We start from the raw sequence: 15,972 nt of genomic DNA, 5'->3' as shown, positions 1-15,972 counted from the left end.
CTCAACTGCACACACCACTACGGCAGAGCGGGGGAGAAAGCACGGACGGAGCCTTTTAGCTTGAGCATCTTAAGAGTTAAAATGATACTCGTCTGAAACATAAACTGACTGTAACAAATTAGGAAATTTCCATCTCCTTTGAGGACATGCATTATGAGATGAAATTCAGAGCTATCCGTGAGGGCAGCCTATGGCCAAACTGGGCTACATGAAGAGAATCTTAAAAGCAGCCAGAGAAAAGGAGACAGTTTCCTGCAAAGGAGTTCCTGTAAGACCATCAGCTGATTTCTCAAACCTCACAGGCAAGGACCTACAGGCAAGATTACTCTATCCAGCAAACCTATCAGAATGGAAGGGCAGGTAAAGTGCTTCCCAGATCAAGTAGTTCATCATCACCCAGCCCTTATTATATGAAATGTTAAAAGGACTTAGATCTAAGAAAAAGATAAAAACTATGAACAGTAAAATGACAACAAACTCACAACTATCAATCAAACCTAGAAAACAAAAACAAACTAAGCAAAGAACTAGAACAGGAACAGAATCACAGAAATGGAAATCACATGGAGGGTTATCAGTGGGGAGGGGGCAGGGGGAGAATGGGGATAGTTACAGGGAATAAACATAAATGATAAGTACAAAACAGACATGGGGAGGTTATGAATGGTACAGGAAATGGAGAAGCCAAAGAACTTATATGTATGACCCATGGACATGAACTATGGTGGGGGAATGAGGGTGGGAGAGGGTGTGCAGGGCAGAGGGGAATAAGGGGGTAAAATGGGACAACTGTAATAGCATAATCAATAAAATATATTTAAAAAAAGTCACATATGCCTAGAGACAGATGGAATGAATAAGATAAACTATAGTGTATTTACTATAATCCATAATTGTTTTGTGGTTAAAAAGGGGGGGAGGGGAGAAATGAAAGCACTCTAGGTTTTTAAAGGAACGTTACCCTGTAAACATAAGATCTTTATCTGTGTCCCTTACAACAAAATTAAATGGGTGAAACATTAGGTAATATCCTTACCAATCTCCAACATTAAGGTTTGCCAGTTCTACCTGAATACACTGGAAACACATTAAAAATCAAGAAAGGAGAAATGCAGGCACACATTTTTTCAAGTATACAATTTGTTTTTATTTACAATACCCTATAAAAATGTAAATTTAGAAACTTTAATTTTTATTAATTAGAACCAAACAAAAAAGATAAAGCACAGAGAGGAAAAAATAATAATCAAGTATTCACTTGATCGGCTGTGAAGTGGAAAGGCAGGAAAGGCGCCTAGTGAACACAGTCAGTTGATAATGTCGGGGGGAAGCTAGGTGACATCACTGTGGAACGGCTGGTGGAGCCCAGGGCTACACATGGGAAGAAATGGAGATGGAGACAAGGACAGCTGGCTGTACGATCTTTTACCGCTGTACGATCCCTGCATGTGCAAAACGTGTGTTCTCTTCAAGCGTCATAACCTGTCTCCCCCATTACATTCGAAAAGGTGAGAACAGCAAAAAGTGTATCAGGACACCCCTGCAGAACCAATTCAGATCTGACTGTCCTGCGGGCTGTACTCACCAGGGATCAAAACCCCTTATCCTGGCTGACTGCTGAGAGGGAAGGGGACAAGTGAAAAGAGTCAGGGCAGGCTGTCCCTGCTAGGATTCATACCCAGGCCCCTGGGTGCCTGGGGTGGGACTTGGGTGACCAAACAGCAAGGACAGCAGTTCTGCCCATGACGTGGAAGAAAATGAAGAGCAAAGCAAGCCTGACTTAGCGTCCATGGTTACATGGAGAAGTTTCTACCCATGACACCGAATAAAGACGGGCAGGAGAGGAGAGAGCATGGCTTACTGAAGTAGGCTCAGGAAGACAAAAGCTCCACCGTGGAAGCACGCTCTACAGTAGAATCACCTCGGGCGATCTTCCAGCACTCGAGGGGGCAGACTCAAGTGCACCGCAGCTGTAGCAGGAAAGAGGCCTAACCGTGTGCTGTTTCCATTCAAGTGGACAGAAACAAAGGAAATTCAGGTGGGGAGGAGAAAAAGGACTTCTCAGTCTAGAGCTGGGCATCAGCCAATTAAGAGTTCTGATTTTATTAAATATGCTGCATATCCTGTATTTATATTAAAACAAGGAGAACCCACCAAGTTAATTACAAGATGGACTAGAAACAGATAAAAAATACATTAGCTGGTTTGTGTTTAGAGGAGGGATGTGTCAACTAAATATTTCTCCGTCTAAAACTCATTCTTTCAAGGATCCTCTGGAGACCACATAAACATGTGTGCAAGCATATGTGTGTATATATATTAATTTCTACTTAATTGGCTCTCATATTAATATGGGGCAATGAAAAAGACTTCAGTAGGATGCGGGCTGGGATCCTTTGGCAGGCTACAATCTACTCTGAACTGGAGTAGTGGTGGCAGGATAAAGGGAGAGATTATATTTGTGTCTCTAGGGCAAAGAAAATGCAAAATTGGGAAGAATTGAGTAAAAGTAGGACATGCAGAATTGTAACAGAGAAGGTAAGAAGAAACCAGTGGAGGTATCACCCAGCCAAATGTCACAGAGCAGTGGGGAACACCTGGCATTTAGAGACAGCCCCTGTGAACAGGAATCGGTCCCACAAGATGCTCTGGGGAATGAGCACCTCCCCTCCCTCATCACAAACGCTCCATTGGTGATGGCAGCAGTGCAGGTGACAGCCAAAAGGAGGTACAGGACACACTTGCAGATCTTTTACCGTATCCCCTGAACTAGCCTATAGGTATAAAGAAAGAAAGGAAAATTGTTTGTATAAATGAGTTAAAACAGAAGGCAATGTTTTGCATTAAAATTACATCCTTATAAAAATCCTCATAAGAAAATACCTAAGAGCTCTCTATCCTTAGCATTCAGTCAACTGTGAGGGTGCTGCTGCACCCAGTACAGTGTTTTAATCTAGTAGATAACATATTTGACAGAAGTCTTTAATCTCTTCCACCAAATTCAGATTTATGCCACCAGCCCCACCCCCCGACCGACCTCCTCCTCCTAACTTCTAAATTGCCCTATTAGTGAAATGTGAACTCTCCTGTTGCCAACTTACTGCAGTTTTGTCTCCAGCAAGTTCAGTTTCTGTCTGTCAACATAGCGAGAAAAGAGAGATACTAAGTTTGTGGGGATAGAGATTGGCTTGGCCAGGGCTGCTTGGGGAATCCGCAGAAGTTCTCGGGTTGCCATGAACATCACCTCCGTCCTAATAGGGAAAATCAGTAATAACAATGTAAGAAAAAGAATGAAAAGATTACCAAAAAGAATGAAATGATTACCTTAAAGAACTTAGAAGAAGAAATACAGCCCAGACTGACCACTGGTTGTTTTCTGCTGACTCTGTAGCAGGGTTTGAACTCTGCAGGTCTTCCCCACGGCTCAGGGCGACGAGGAGCAGTGACAGGCCGAACTACGAGAGAGAGGGAAGCAAGTCCGACACTGCATCTCCCACCCCACCCCCAGGAGGGGAAACGGCACTAAAATCCAAGTGACCCCACTGCTGTGCTTTTCTATGAAACCAGGCAAAGACCAGACAAGCATGAGCAGAGACGCTGTGTGCCTTTCCACTTGCAGAGCAGCAGAAACCATAATCAATGGAAATGAAAGTCCCAGTGTCCCACGGTTCTCTCTGCTCCCCTCTATCCCACCCTGGGATAAAGAGGTAATTATTTCTTGCCATGGATAATGTGGGACATAGCTTTTCTCCTATTTACAAGAACAGAAATGATTTTAAAACAAAAGTTAAATGAAGACAAACTTTGACATAGAAAATTAAAGTTCATGGAAAAAATAAAGAACATTAGAGTAAGATATTCTGAATTAACAAAAAAGGTGCTAAAACCCATGGGAAAATGTACAAAGAAAAGTAACTGTAATGATCAGAATACAGAGAGAAGACTGCCTTAAAAAAAGGACACACCTATCTGGAAATACAAAGGCTTAGATATGATGCTAGTAAGAGTCTAAAAAATAAAAGAGGGAAAGACAAACAGATATATTCACCGTATCTAGGGTTATTAAAATTTAGCAACATGCTTTTGAGACTGAAATATATGAAGACATTTTTCATTTAGGGGTAGTAAAAGCAGGAAAGATACCATTTAAAGGGGCACAGAAGGAAAACACAAAAAAGGACCAGAAGTGCTGGGTTACTACTTCAATCCTAGTTACAATGGATCGTAAAGAGAAGGAGGGAGATCTGGGGATTCCATCTCACCTTTCTGAGTCCCCCTCACAGAGGACAACCCTGCCTTTCCACAAAAGTTCCCTTCATGTCTGAAAACAACACTGGGCTATGTAATTTCATCTGCCCTCACAATTTTCTACTGCCTTTATTAAAATTAGTACCAGGAAACCAAATTACATGGAGAGCACATAACTGATCACTCCAGAACCCTGACCTTAAGTCCCCTGAGGCACTGCCACCTCTCCCCCCTTGGAGTCACGCTTTGACAGGTTTTCAGGTGCAAGGAAGAGCCTACTTTCTCACTCACTGTACCATTGGGCCCTTAATGCGTGCCGTCTATGTCTGCGCGCTACAGCGAACTGTTCCCAGCTGACTCTCATCTAAGTAACCGGGACACGCTCAGGTAGACGTCATCACCTCCGCTTCACACAGCAGGAAACTGAGGCTGAGCAAAGTGAAATAATCCGTTTGGGGTCACAAACCTAGAAAGTGGCAGGCAAGGAATGAAAACTTGCTCTGTCTAAAAGTTCCCGTTCTTTCGTCTGTATTACGCTTCCCCTGTGAGTCTCTGGATCTTTAACTTGGTGCAAGTGAAATAATGAAATAGGATGTTCTCTTCATAGTCTTATGACAGGAACGCTACTGACCCACCTGATTCGCTTTCTTCCTCCTACAGCACTCTGATTTTATTTGTGATGACAACGGTGTAAACCAAACATGTTTTCCAGGCTTCCCTGCAGTTAGGTATGGCATGTGACTAAGAATGGCCTTTGAGATTAAGTACTTGTTGGTTAAAACTCCTGGAAAGGGTCCACATAAGGAAGACAGACAGCTGATCCACAAGTTTTAGCCCTCCACACACACCTCTCTCCCTGATGCGAAGTGGCACCTGGAATTCTACAACCACCACGGACCCCGAGAGGTCCTGAGTACGGCAGCCACTGCTAAGGATGGCAGAGAAGGCAAACTGAGGGAGCCGCATCCCTGACGATGCTGTGGAGCCATCATACCAGATTTACTGGCATGAGATACACAAAATTCTATTTTGTTGGAACCACTGTTATTTCTAGCCTCTGTTACTAGGAGTTTAATGTAACTCCTGACTGAAGGAAACCTTTTTAGTAAGTTGCCAGAGCCACAGTAGCCATTACTTTTACCTACAACTCTAATTTAGGAGCCTTGTAAATTCAAGAACAAAAAAGGCAAGACCACCTTGTTCTGGAGAACAGCTGTGAGGTGAGGATTAGAGGGTGCTGGTGCAGCTGCACTTTGAGGTAGGTTCATTAGCTGTTGCAGAAGGCTGGTGACAGTCACTGACGGAAGATGATAGAGGAGGAGAGAGAAGGGACTCAATAAGCACGGCAGCACCTACAGAAAAGAAATAAAAGCATCAGACACTGATAACTGTTGCTTCAGCCACCCTCCATCAGAAGGCATGGATGGAAGATGCTGAGCTGTGCACTCAGCAGCCTGAGGCGAGTTAACAAAAAAGGGCTGACAATTCTAGCGGGTACTACTAGAGTCTTAGCAATGGATTCTAAGGTTATCTACTGAGCACTTTTTCAACTCAATGTGCATAGGAAACATCATGACTTGTGTAAACCAAGGGTATAAACCACTTCTCAAATATACAAGATTCATGATAAAACATCAGTATTTTAATTATCCCACAATTATTTAAATGCCTACAGTGCAGCAGGCACTTAGGCTAAAAAACAAAAGTTAAAAGGACAGACAGACCCTCAGAATCTAAAATACATAGGGGAAGGTGAGTAAATAGGCAATTTCAATATGTTTTGAGAAATACTCTAAGACAGGTAAATTCTGAGTGCTACAGAATTACTGAGAAGTATTGTTCACACTTAATTCTATATTGGTTTTTCTTTATAAAACCTCAATTAGGAAATGGAGAAACAATTCACCAATTGTATAGATTAGAGAAGCTAAGTGATCAGAAATTCAGTGTTCAGTGTTACAAAGCCAGACAGAATCCAAAGTTGATAGATTCTAGCTTGCTGGCCATTCGTTGCTTTTGGCCATAGGCCCAAACTGAAAATTTAAAACACAGAACTACCCACATAACTAGGCTACAACACATGAAAAGAAATCAAAAGTGCCTCCAGCACTCACTACCCATGGTATAAAACAACGATGGTTGGTTTTACTTTAAATAGCAGCCACGGGTGGAGAGTAGACTACTTTTTTGTGATCTACTACTCTAAATAAACAAAGCTTTAAAAATTAAAGTGTTTTTGAACATACACAAAAGTATAAACAACAGCATAATGAAGTCCATGTACTCATCATCCAACTCCAACAATTAAATCAACATTTTACCAATCTTATAAAAATCTGTTCCACCTTTCATCTATAAATACTTGAGTTTGTATCTCTAACAAAATCTCTCATGAAAAAAACCTCACGATATTATTGCACCTAACAAAATTTAATTCCTTAATATCATCTAGTATCTACTCCCAATTCAAACTTCCCCAATTGTCTAAAAAATGTCTGTTAGCAGCTGGTTTACTCCAATCACAGTTCTAATAAGATGCACACACTGACCACACTTGGTTGGTAAGGCTTTTAAAACCTGTTAACAGGTCCTTTGTCCCTGGCCATTGCCTTTTCCCTTATCATTCATTTGTTGAAGAAACTGGGTCATCGGTCCCAGTTTGGATCTGACCAACTGCACTGCTGTGGTGCACGTAACAGATTCCTCTACCCTCTTTTTTCCCCATAAAAGCTGGTAAGTTAAGGTAGAGGTTTGGGAAGATTCAAGTTCAACAGGGGTTGGTGGAGGTGTGGTAGAGCTGGTGTGCTTTCCACTCCATCACGTCGATGCACGTCGCGTCTGGCTGTCCCGCTCTTGCTGGAGTTGATGGTGGTCAGTGGGTTCGGGTGTTGTTAGCCTGCTCCAAACCCGTGATGTTCCCCGTCCACCTTTCACTTCGTGCTTTTAGCAACAACAATGATGGCTGTCTAGACTGACTGCTTTTTCCATTGGGGGCTGTAAAATGATCTCCTGATCTTGTATTTTCGCATTTAGCAGCTGAAATTCTTCTCCAAAGCACTCTCTATTATCAACTCTGGTCACCATATTTGGTTGTAATGGAAAGGCAGAATGATGCTTGGTCTTTTTCTTACCAGTTTTCAGATAATGACGGGCTAGCAATCTCTGAGGACGACTAACATATTTTTTGATATCATTATAAACTCATGAAATATATCTACTTCAACCAGCTGCTGTAATTTTTCTCTAAGATGCAAATGATTCCACCTTTAACCAATAGGAACCCCTTCAAGTTGGTTTGTGCATCTGTTACGCAGGACCCTAGTAATCTTTTAGCTTCCTTGCTTTCTGGCATAAGATATTCCAGGACTGTCTTGCACACTTTATAAACCTCAGTCCCGGAATTAGCTATTATTTCAAGGAGACGGTATGCAGAGATGTGGTTTACTAGGCATTAATGATACAGGTAAAAACTTTGTCTCTCTGCCGTATTTGCTGTGCATGATGTCACTCCATATGTGACGTGCACCCACAGTTTTGTGCACATCAGACACAAATTACATCTATCATTATACTGTGTGGCCTCATTTCCTCCCCAACAATTTAGGGGAAAAGCGCACACTGTACATGGCAGAACATGGTATTTAATCATGTTTTCCTCACTAGCATGTAAGCTCCACTGAAGCAGGAATCTTTGGATTCCTAGCTCCCGGCACTTAGAACTAGATGCTCTATTTCTAGAACCAAAAAAACAGTGTCTGGTACTTAGAAGTGTTCAGTAAACGTCTGCTGAATGACTAAAGCTCTTCCGAACTTGTTTCCACTGATGACTTCCTCTGAGACGCCTGTCTCCTTGCCCACAGTAACTTACATGCTGTAACGCAGCTGTTGCTTTTAGTTTTGTCTTCTACTTTCTAGGACACACCTCAAATCCTTAACCTTCAACCCATTTCCTCCGATCCATTTTTCATTCTTGAAATCTTGGCATGGATGGAAAAGAATATTATGCTAAGTGAAATAAGACAGGCAGTGAAAGACAAATACCATATGATCTCACCCATAAGTGGAACCTAATCAACAAAACAAAAGAGCAAAAAGAACCAGAGACATGGAAATAAAGAACAAACTGATAGTAACCAGAGGGGAGGGGTGAAGGGATAACGGGGGGAAGAAGGGGAACATGTAGAAAGGACACGTGGACAAGGACACTGGGGAGCAGATTGTCTTTGAGAGCGAGGGCTGGATGGGGCAGGGGAGAGCAACAGGGGGGAAAATGGGGACAACTGTAAACGAACAATTAAAAAAAACATAAAAGTACTTGTCTCCTCTCACTTCACTTTGATGATGAAATCTAAACTTTGAATTCATTTCCTCTGCAGATGCTAAAATTTCAAGAAGGTATATTTTCAACTCATTTCTGAAGAAATAATTTTCAACTCTTTCATGCTATACCACTGGTAAAATACCTTGAGATTGTGTTTCCTGGGGACTATTCCCAGATAGTTATTGCTCAACTTGTAGTCTAATAGGTTCACTCGCATAAATTCTATTTTTCTGAGTTATGTAATACTAGTTAGTAATACTAGTCCTTTGTGCAACCCTTATCAACTTCCCGCTCTGAACTTCTAACACCATTCTAAATTTTCTAATCCTTCAAGTGTTAGGACAGGAGTAAGCAGAGAATGATTCCTACCAAGAGTTAACTTGTGAACTTGATAATCATGTTTCAATTTCCAATCTTAGTTTAGATCATGATAAAAATTACTTGAAAACACTGGCCTCATTCCTGTGGGCAGGATGCCATTCAACTCAGTCTACAGGTGAGTTAAACTGGTGGCAACAGCCCAGTTGAGTGATACTTTATAGCCAGCTAAGTAACCAAGACCTTAAGTTTGCAAACTTCGTTTTTTAAAATGATTTTACTTATTTTTAGAGAGAGGGGAAGTGAGCGAGAAAGAGAGGGAGAGAAACATTAATATGTGGCTGCCTCTCACATGCCCTGCGATGGGGACCCAGCCCGCAACCCAGGCATGTGCCCTGACTGGGAATCAAACCAGTGACCATTTGGTTCGCAGGCCGGCACTCAGTCCACATAATAACCAGGGCAGTTTGCAAACTTTACTGAGCATCGTATTCAGCTGGGGACCTTGTTATACAGAAGCACTGATCTTTCCTCTGTAAATTCTGATTCAGCGTATGTGAGGTACAACTAAATTATTTGCTTTCCAAGTAATTCAGATACAGACGACAGCTTTACAACTATGTTAAATGAGATGGAATTACTGCTTTCCTCATGTTTAGAAACACAGTCTATTGGACAAAACATGGGATCAAAAATATAGGCCTGGAGTAAAGTTTTCCTTTAAATAATCAAGTCATACTGCCAAAGATTCGACAAAACAACGGAAAAAGAATGGAGAGAAAAAGAAATTTGGATCCTAGAAACGTTGATAACTATGAAGGCTCAAAGAAAAGATGTTCCTCCCTCCCACATGTGATCACCTCATCTTGTGCATCCTTCTTGATAAGGAAAGGGAGGTTCCTGGCTGTCGTCATAAGAATGTCAGCTGCTTGCTCTGTGGAGAGGAAAGGAAGAATGCGGGCAACCATTCTCTTCCCTTTTCGGATACACATGATCTGTACAAAGTGGTCATCGCTTGGCCTGCAGGGGAGAAGAATGCTAAGGTAGGTCAGCGAGAACAAACTTAAAAAATCCTTTCCCCCTCATATGTTACTAAATGAAAATACTGCACTCATTTTCACTCTACAAGTATCTGTACTACAAAACAGAGAGAATTACTTCTCTAAACCTCAACCAAACAATGAAGTGATTTTTCAAGTTTCCCAAATATAGAACATCATTTCAAAAACTGTATGTCAGAAATACGTGGTCAAACTATTAACTTTTAAGTATGTAAATATCATAGTTAATACAGCAAAATCTGAAAAATACATAAGCAAGAAGAATAAAAATAAATTCATAACCTGAAAGTTAGTGTTAACATTTTGAGGAAATTTTTTGTGTATTATATATATATTTAATCTTTCATAAAAATATGGGTCCACAGAATTCACATGGCTTTGTTGCTTCACTTTTCTCAACAACTTCTTGTGAACACTTTTCCACATTAATACATACACTTCAACTACATACCTTTCAGTGGCTGCATAACATTCCAATCTATGGATAAACCCACATTTATTCAATCAGTTCCCTGTCAGCCCAACTCCACAAACAAACATGCTTAATGCTTTTTTTAAGATTTTATTTATTTATTTTTAGAGAGGAGAAGGGAGAGAGAAAGAGAGGGAGGGAAACACCAAAGTGTGATTGCCTCTTGAGCATCCCCTAACTGGAGACCTGGCCCACAACCCAGGCACGTGCCCTGACGGGAAACTGAACTGGTGACCCTTTGGTTTGTAGGCTGGCATTCAACCCACTGAGCCACACCAGCCAGGGCAGAAGGTGATTATTCTTATGTTCTGTTTTGTTTATGTCCTGTCTTAGTCTTCTTGCATTCAGCAAATAAATACTGGGGATTTATAGAACATTTACCATTAGCAAGATTCAGTTCCAGATTTTGGATGGAAAAGAAATGACAGAGAAGCAAAACAAAACAAAAAATTAAGGTGCTTAGCTTCCACTGAAAGACTGACTGGTTTCTATAGTGTATGAGTATTCTACAGAAAACCCATGGGCGTTTAAATGTTTATACTTTTCAGCTTAGAGGAAAAGAAAATACATAAAGACCACAGAGTTGATCTGAGAGAAGGAAGTAAAACTGTCATTATTTGCAGATGACATGATAGTGTACACAGAAAACCCTATAGTCTCCACCAAAAAATGCTCTACCTAATAAGTGAATTCAGCAAAGTAAAAGGATACAAAGTCAATATTCAGAAACTGATGGCATTCTTGTACACCAACAATGAATTATAAGAATGAAAAACTAAGGAAATAATCCCATTTACAAAAATGGAAACATATACCGTGTTCATGAAGCATTAACATCATTAAAATGTCCCCACTACCCAAAACAATTTATAGATTTAATGCAATTCCTATCAAAATATCGATGGCATATTTCACAGATAATGAACAAATATTTCAAAAATTTATATGGAACCCCAAAAGACCCCGAATAGCCTCAGCAACCCTGAGAAAGAAGGACAAAGTCGGAGGGACCACAATCCCTGGCATTACACTACACCACAAAGCTGCTGTACTTAACGGAGTCTGGCACCGGCAGAAGAACCGACACACAGGTCATCGGAAGAGAATGGGGAGCCCAGAGACACACCCATGTCTCTACGGTCAATTAATATTCAAAAGAGGGGCACACGCATACAATGGGGCAAAAGCAGTCTCTTCAGTAAATGGTGTTGAGAGAACTGGACTGGTACATGCAAAAAAATGAAACTAGACCAACTTACACCACACATTGGAATAAACTCAAAATGGATAAAGGACTTATAAATCATGGTACCATTAAAGCTCTAGAGGAAAACATAGGCAGTAAAGTTTCAGACATCCCATGTAGCAATATTTTTGCTGATATATCTCCTAGGGCAAGGGAAATAAGGGAAAAAAATAAACGAAAGGGACTACGTCAATTTAAAAAGTTTCTGCACAGCTAAAGAAACCATCATCAAAATGAAAAGGAACCGACTATATTTACCAATGACACATCGGGCAAAGATTTAATCTCCAAAATATATAAAGAACTCATATGACTCAACACCAGGAAGACAAATCACCCAACTGAAAAATGGGCAAAGAACCTGAATAAACACTTCTCCAAAGAGGACATATAGATGGCCCATTGACATACGAAAAGATGATCAACATCGCCAGCCATCAGAGAGATGCAAAAATTAAAACCACAATGAGATACCACCTCACACCTGTCAAAATGGCCATCATTAGTAAATCAACAAACAAGTGTTGGAGAGGATGCGGAGAAAAGGGAACCCTAGTGCACTGTTTGTGGGAATGCAGACTGGTGCAGCCACTGTGGAAAACAGTATGGAATTTCCTTAAAAAACTAAAAATGGAACTGCCTTTTGACCCAGTGATTCTACTGCTGGTAATATACCCTAGGAATCCTGAAACACCAACTCAAAAGAACTTATGCACCCCAATGTTCATAGCAGCACAATTTGTAATAGCTAAGTGTTGGAAACAGCCCATGTGCCATCAGTAGAGGAGTGGATTACAAAACTGATACACTTACACAGTGGCACACTACACAGCAGAAAGAAAGAAGGAGCTCCTACCTTTTGCCACAGCATGGATAGAATTGGAGACTGTTATGCTAAGTGAAATAAGCCAGCTGGCGGAAGACAAATACCACATGACCTCACTTATGAGTAGAATCTAAAGAACAAAATAACTAACAAGAAAAACAGATTGAGAGACATGGGAACAGACTGATAGCTGTAGGAAGGATGAGGGAGGAGGGGAACAGTGGAAGGAAGGGGAAGAGAATAGTCAAAGAACATGTATGAATGATGCATGGACATGGACAATGGAGAGGGAATCCACTGTGGGCTACAGGGGTGGGGGTGTGTGGAGCGGGGTAAAAGGGAAAAAATCAGGACAAGTGTAACAGAATAAATTTTTTAAAAAGCTGAACATGCTAGTAAGCATAAACCAGGTACAATTTGTAAGCTCAAAATCAAAATCAGAAACTAAGTAATATTCCCCACTATCTCTCCAGCACCCAGCAGTTCCTAGTAGATACTAAAGAGAATATTTTCCTGGCTGGGAAAGATTACAAAATGTTTTATTTAAAGCAACATTTGAGTTAGGCCAAAAGGACAGACTTGGAGCTTACTGAGATGGTAGGGAAGGAAATCTAAGAGGTAGAAATGTATAAAGTTCAGTTTAGCAGAGTAAGGAGTCCGGCTAGTCTCATGTTTTGCTCAAAGTGTACAATTCTTACCTCTCTTGTCCAGGTAATTTTCCCCTTAAGTTGTCATACATGCTACAAATTTTGTGCTTTCTTTCTTCAGTCAGGGCAGGTCGCTCTTCTTCCAGACTTAGGAGGTAACGCCGTTCATAATCCTCCACATCAAGGAGTAAGCTGTAGGTCTAAGTCAGGACCAGAGTGTTAGATAAACTACCCCCCAGTTTAGGACTATCTGATAAACACCTAAGAATAAAACCTCACTGTAGTAACATTGAGAGAACAAAGGTACTCTTTTAAATCCAGAAAAATACCGTGAGATAACTTTAAAAAACTCTTCAAAAACTCTTCTTCATCCCTCCTGGACCTCTAATCTAGAACGTAATGGCACTGAAATGATTACACACTTTCTAAAATTTCCAGCAGCAGCCAACAGCACTGTAATAAAAAACCATCTGTAGCACTGCTCCAAGTTATATCTTACACGAATAAAAATGGTGGTAATTTTACTACTGGGTGCAGACACTGTTCTAAGAACTTTACATGTATGTACTCATTCACCACAGCCAAGTGAGAAACAGACTGTTATCACCTCCATTTTTACAGATAAACTGAGGACAGCCTAGAAAGGTTAAATAACTTGCCTCGAGTCACAGATTCAGAAGTGAAAAGGGCATGATCTGTTTCTAGAGTCTGTGCTCTTAACCACCAAGCTCTGTGGCCTTGCAACGCGGTATTTACACTTTACAAAGTACCCGCTGGCACCCTTGTCTTCCTTAGCACCCAGGGAGTATCCAAGAAATATATGTGAACTGACGAACTGATTAAAATAATTAAGGACAATGTCATTTTTATCCCCTTTTTCTTAGAAAGGTGACCTGCCCCTAGCACTCAGCTGTGACCTGAACAAGTTTGGACAAAACCCCAGTACTTCTGACCATAAAGGCAGTGCTCCTTCCACGAGGCCACAGGCGAGGTACACTCCATTCCTTTTTAGTGTGTTTGTACACAATAGGCACTTAACGAGAATATATCCATTAATTAAAACTATGGAACACTAACTCCTAACTTTCCCACTTCTTGTGTACACACTTGACAGTTCTTTAATTGAACCTAACTATAGCCAACAAATTCTAACACTTACTTTCTCAATTATGACAAGGGTTTTTCGTCTCTTGTCCCGAACCTGTTTTTCTTTTGTTTCCTAAAAAAAAGACAAGACTATTCAATGTGGACTCTTCATGTCTGCTAAAAGTAAGTTTCTAAGTATGCACATGTAAGTTCCACTTGTGAAAATAGTTTGAGATGACAATCTTGATTTTTTGAAAGTTAATAATCTACAAGCAACACGGATGTGAACGGAAGGTCACAAGCTGACTGAATCAATCTACACACAAACCATTAAACTTAAATAGGACTCATAGATAGAACTCATCCCCAGAATTCAGATAGGCAAAAGGTAATTGTAGAATGCAGCAGATATGAAGATATCATAGGAAAATCTGAAAACACATAGAAAATGATAACTTAAAAACTGGAGAAAACAGCTGGCTGCCTTAGAGACGTGTGAGAATCTGAAGAAAAGCAGAATGCCACGACGGGCCCAGCCAGAAGCTCCAGGTTAGGTTAGACTATAAACAACTCCGTCATGCCTGATTCCATTCCACAATGACCCCAAAAGAAGAACTGATGACCCAGAATTTCTTAAACACAGAATTCTGCTGACACTTACATCATCCTCACTCCGAGAAGTCACAACAGCATCAATCATTTTCCGGGGATTATTCACACTAGAGACGGTAAGCTTTCCCAAAGAGCCCTCAAATTGCACTGCAAAGACAAAACATTTCCAACAAACAAGACCTCAGCAATGCAGGCAGGCAGCTTTCCAAGATCTTTATACTCTATTCTTTACCCATAATCTAACAATTTACTACAAAAATCCACTTATTATCTAAAGCAATCTCTTACAAAATCTATCCTTTCCCATTTTTTTTGTTGCAAAAATAATCAAATAAAAATCTGAAGTATATCTATTTTAGGGATATTAGAAATTAAAACAGATATTAAAAAGTTTTTAACTCTCAAGTAGAAAAGCATCTAAGAGGTCATCTACCAAACCATTTATTCCACACTTGAATAAAGGCTGATCTCTGTATTTATTAAGGGCAATGGTACTTTTTAAATCAGTTTTAAACATCTCTATCCAATCACCTATATAATTATTTATATTTTAACATAGCAACAGCCTGCCAAATTTCTCTTATTATGGGCCTACGGATAAGGGCCTTACCTGGCTTGTAAGCATGCTCCAGTTTGGCCACCTGAGGGGTAATGAGCTTGGTGCGCTCCTTTTTAGGGCCATCGCCTTGCAATTCTTCAGCAGCTGACAATTTCTCCAGTTTTTCAAAGTAATTCTGCCACATGAGAAGATAATTTCAGTTGCAACACAGGCACAGAATATGGCAGCTCTTTACCAGTAAATAATTATACTAGTGGCTGTAATAACTTGCTCTCTGTAAATGTACTGATCTCTAATTTTCATTAAGACTACTATAAATTTCCTTTATCAAAAAAATCCCAGCCTTCAAAAGGCTAATCATCAATGGAAATATCTTTAAAGTTATACCACCAATATTCTTAATCGAAAGAACCAGATTATTGATGCCAAAGGGATTTGAAAACATTGGTCTGAAAGCCTCTGTGTGAAAAATAAAAGGCATGAACGCAAACTGTTTAGTGAATAGTGTGAGAGGCTCTCTAGCTTGAAAAGTGGACAGAATCTGCTTAGTCCTTCTTATCCACTTGAAGACTACTA

General features: G+C 40.4%; 1 protein-coding gene across 1 annotated transcript in view; it reads right to left on the bottom strand.

Annotated features, from left to right (window-relative positions):
* Positions 1-1,126: 1,126 nt before the first annotated feature.
* The window catches only part of PATL1 (PAT1 homolog 1, processing body mRNA decay factor), a 30,210-nt gene continuing 15,364 nt past the window's right edge, over positions 1,127-15,972 (bottom strand). The window contains exons 11-19 of the mRNA XM_024574134.4: positions 15,448-15,571; positions 14,887-14,984; positions 14,299-14,358; positions 13,191-13,339; positions 9,748-9,907; positions 5,445-5,600; positions 3,364-3,455; positions 3,102-3,251; positions 1,127-2,774 (exon numbers count right to left, since the gene is read on the bottom strand). Of these exons, the coding sequence (XP_024429902.1) occupies positions 2,753-2,774; positions 3,102-3,251; positions 3,364-3,455; positions 5,445-5,600; positions 9,748-9,907; positions 13,191-13,339; positions 14,299-14,358; positions 14,887-14,984; positions 15,448-15,571 (1,011 nt within the window). The 3' untranslated portion in view covers positions 1,127-2,752. The remainder of the gene's footprint in view (positions 2,775-3,101; positions 3,252-3,363; positions 3,456-5,444; positions 5,601-9,747; positions 9,908-13,190; positions 13,340-14,298; positions 14,359-14,886; positions 14,985-15,447; positions 15,572-15,972) is intronic.

Source organism: Desmodus rotundus, chromosome 5 (assembly GCF_022682495.2).
Source record: "Desmodus rotundus isolate HL8 chromosome 5, HLdesRot8A.1, whole genome shotgun sequence".
In the NCBI taxonomy this organism is placed as follows: domain Eukaryota; kingdom Metazoa; phylum Chordata; class Mammalia; order Chiroptera; family Phyllostomidae; genus Desmodus; species Desmodus rotundus.
The sequence above is the reverse complement of the archived record's forward strand: the minus strand, read 5'-3'. Positions and strand labels throughout refer to the sequence as shown.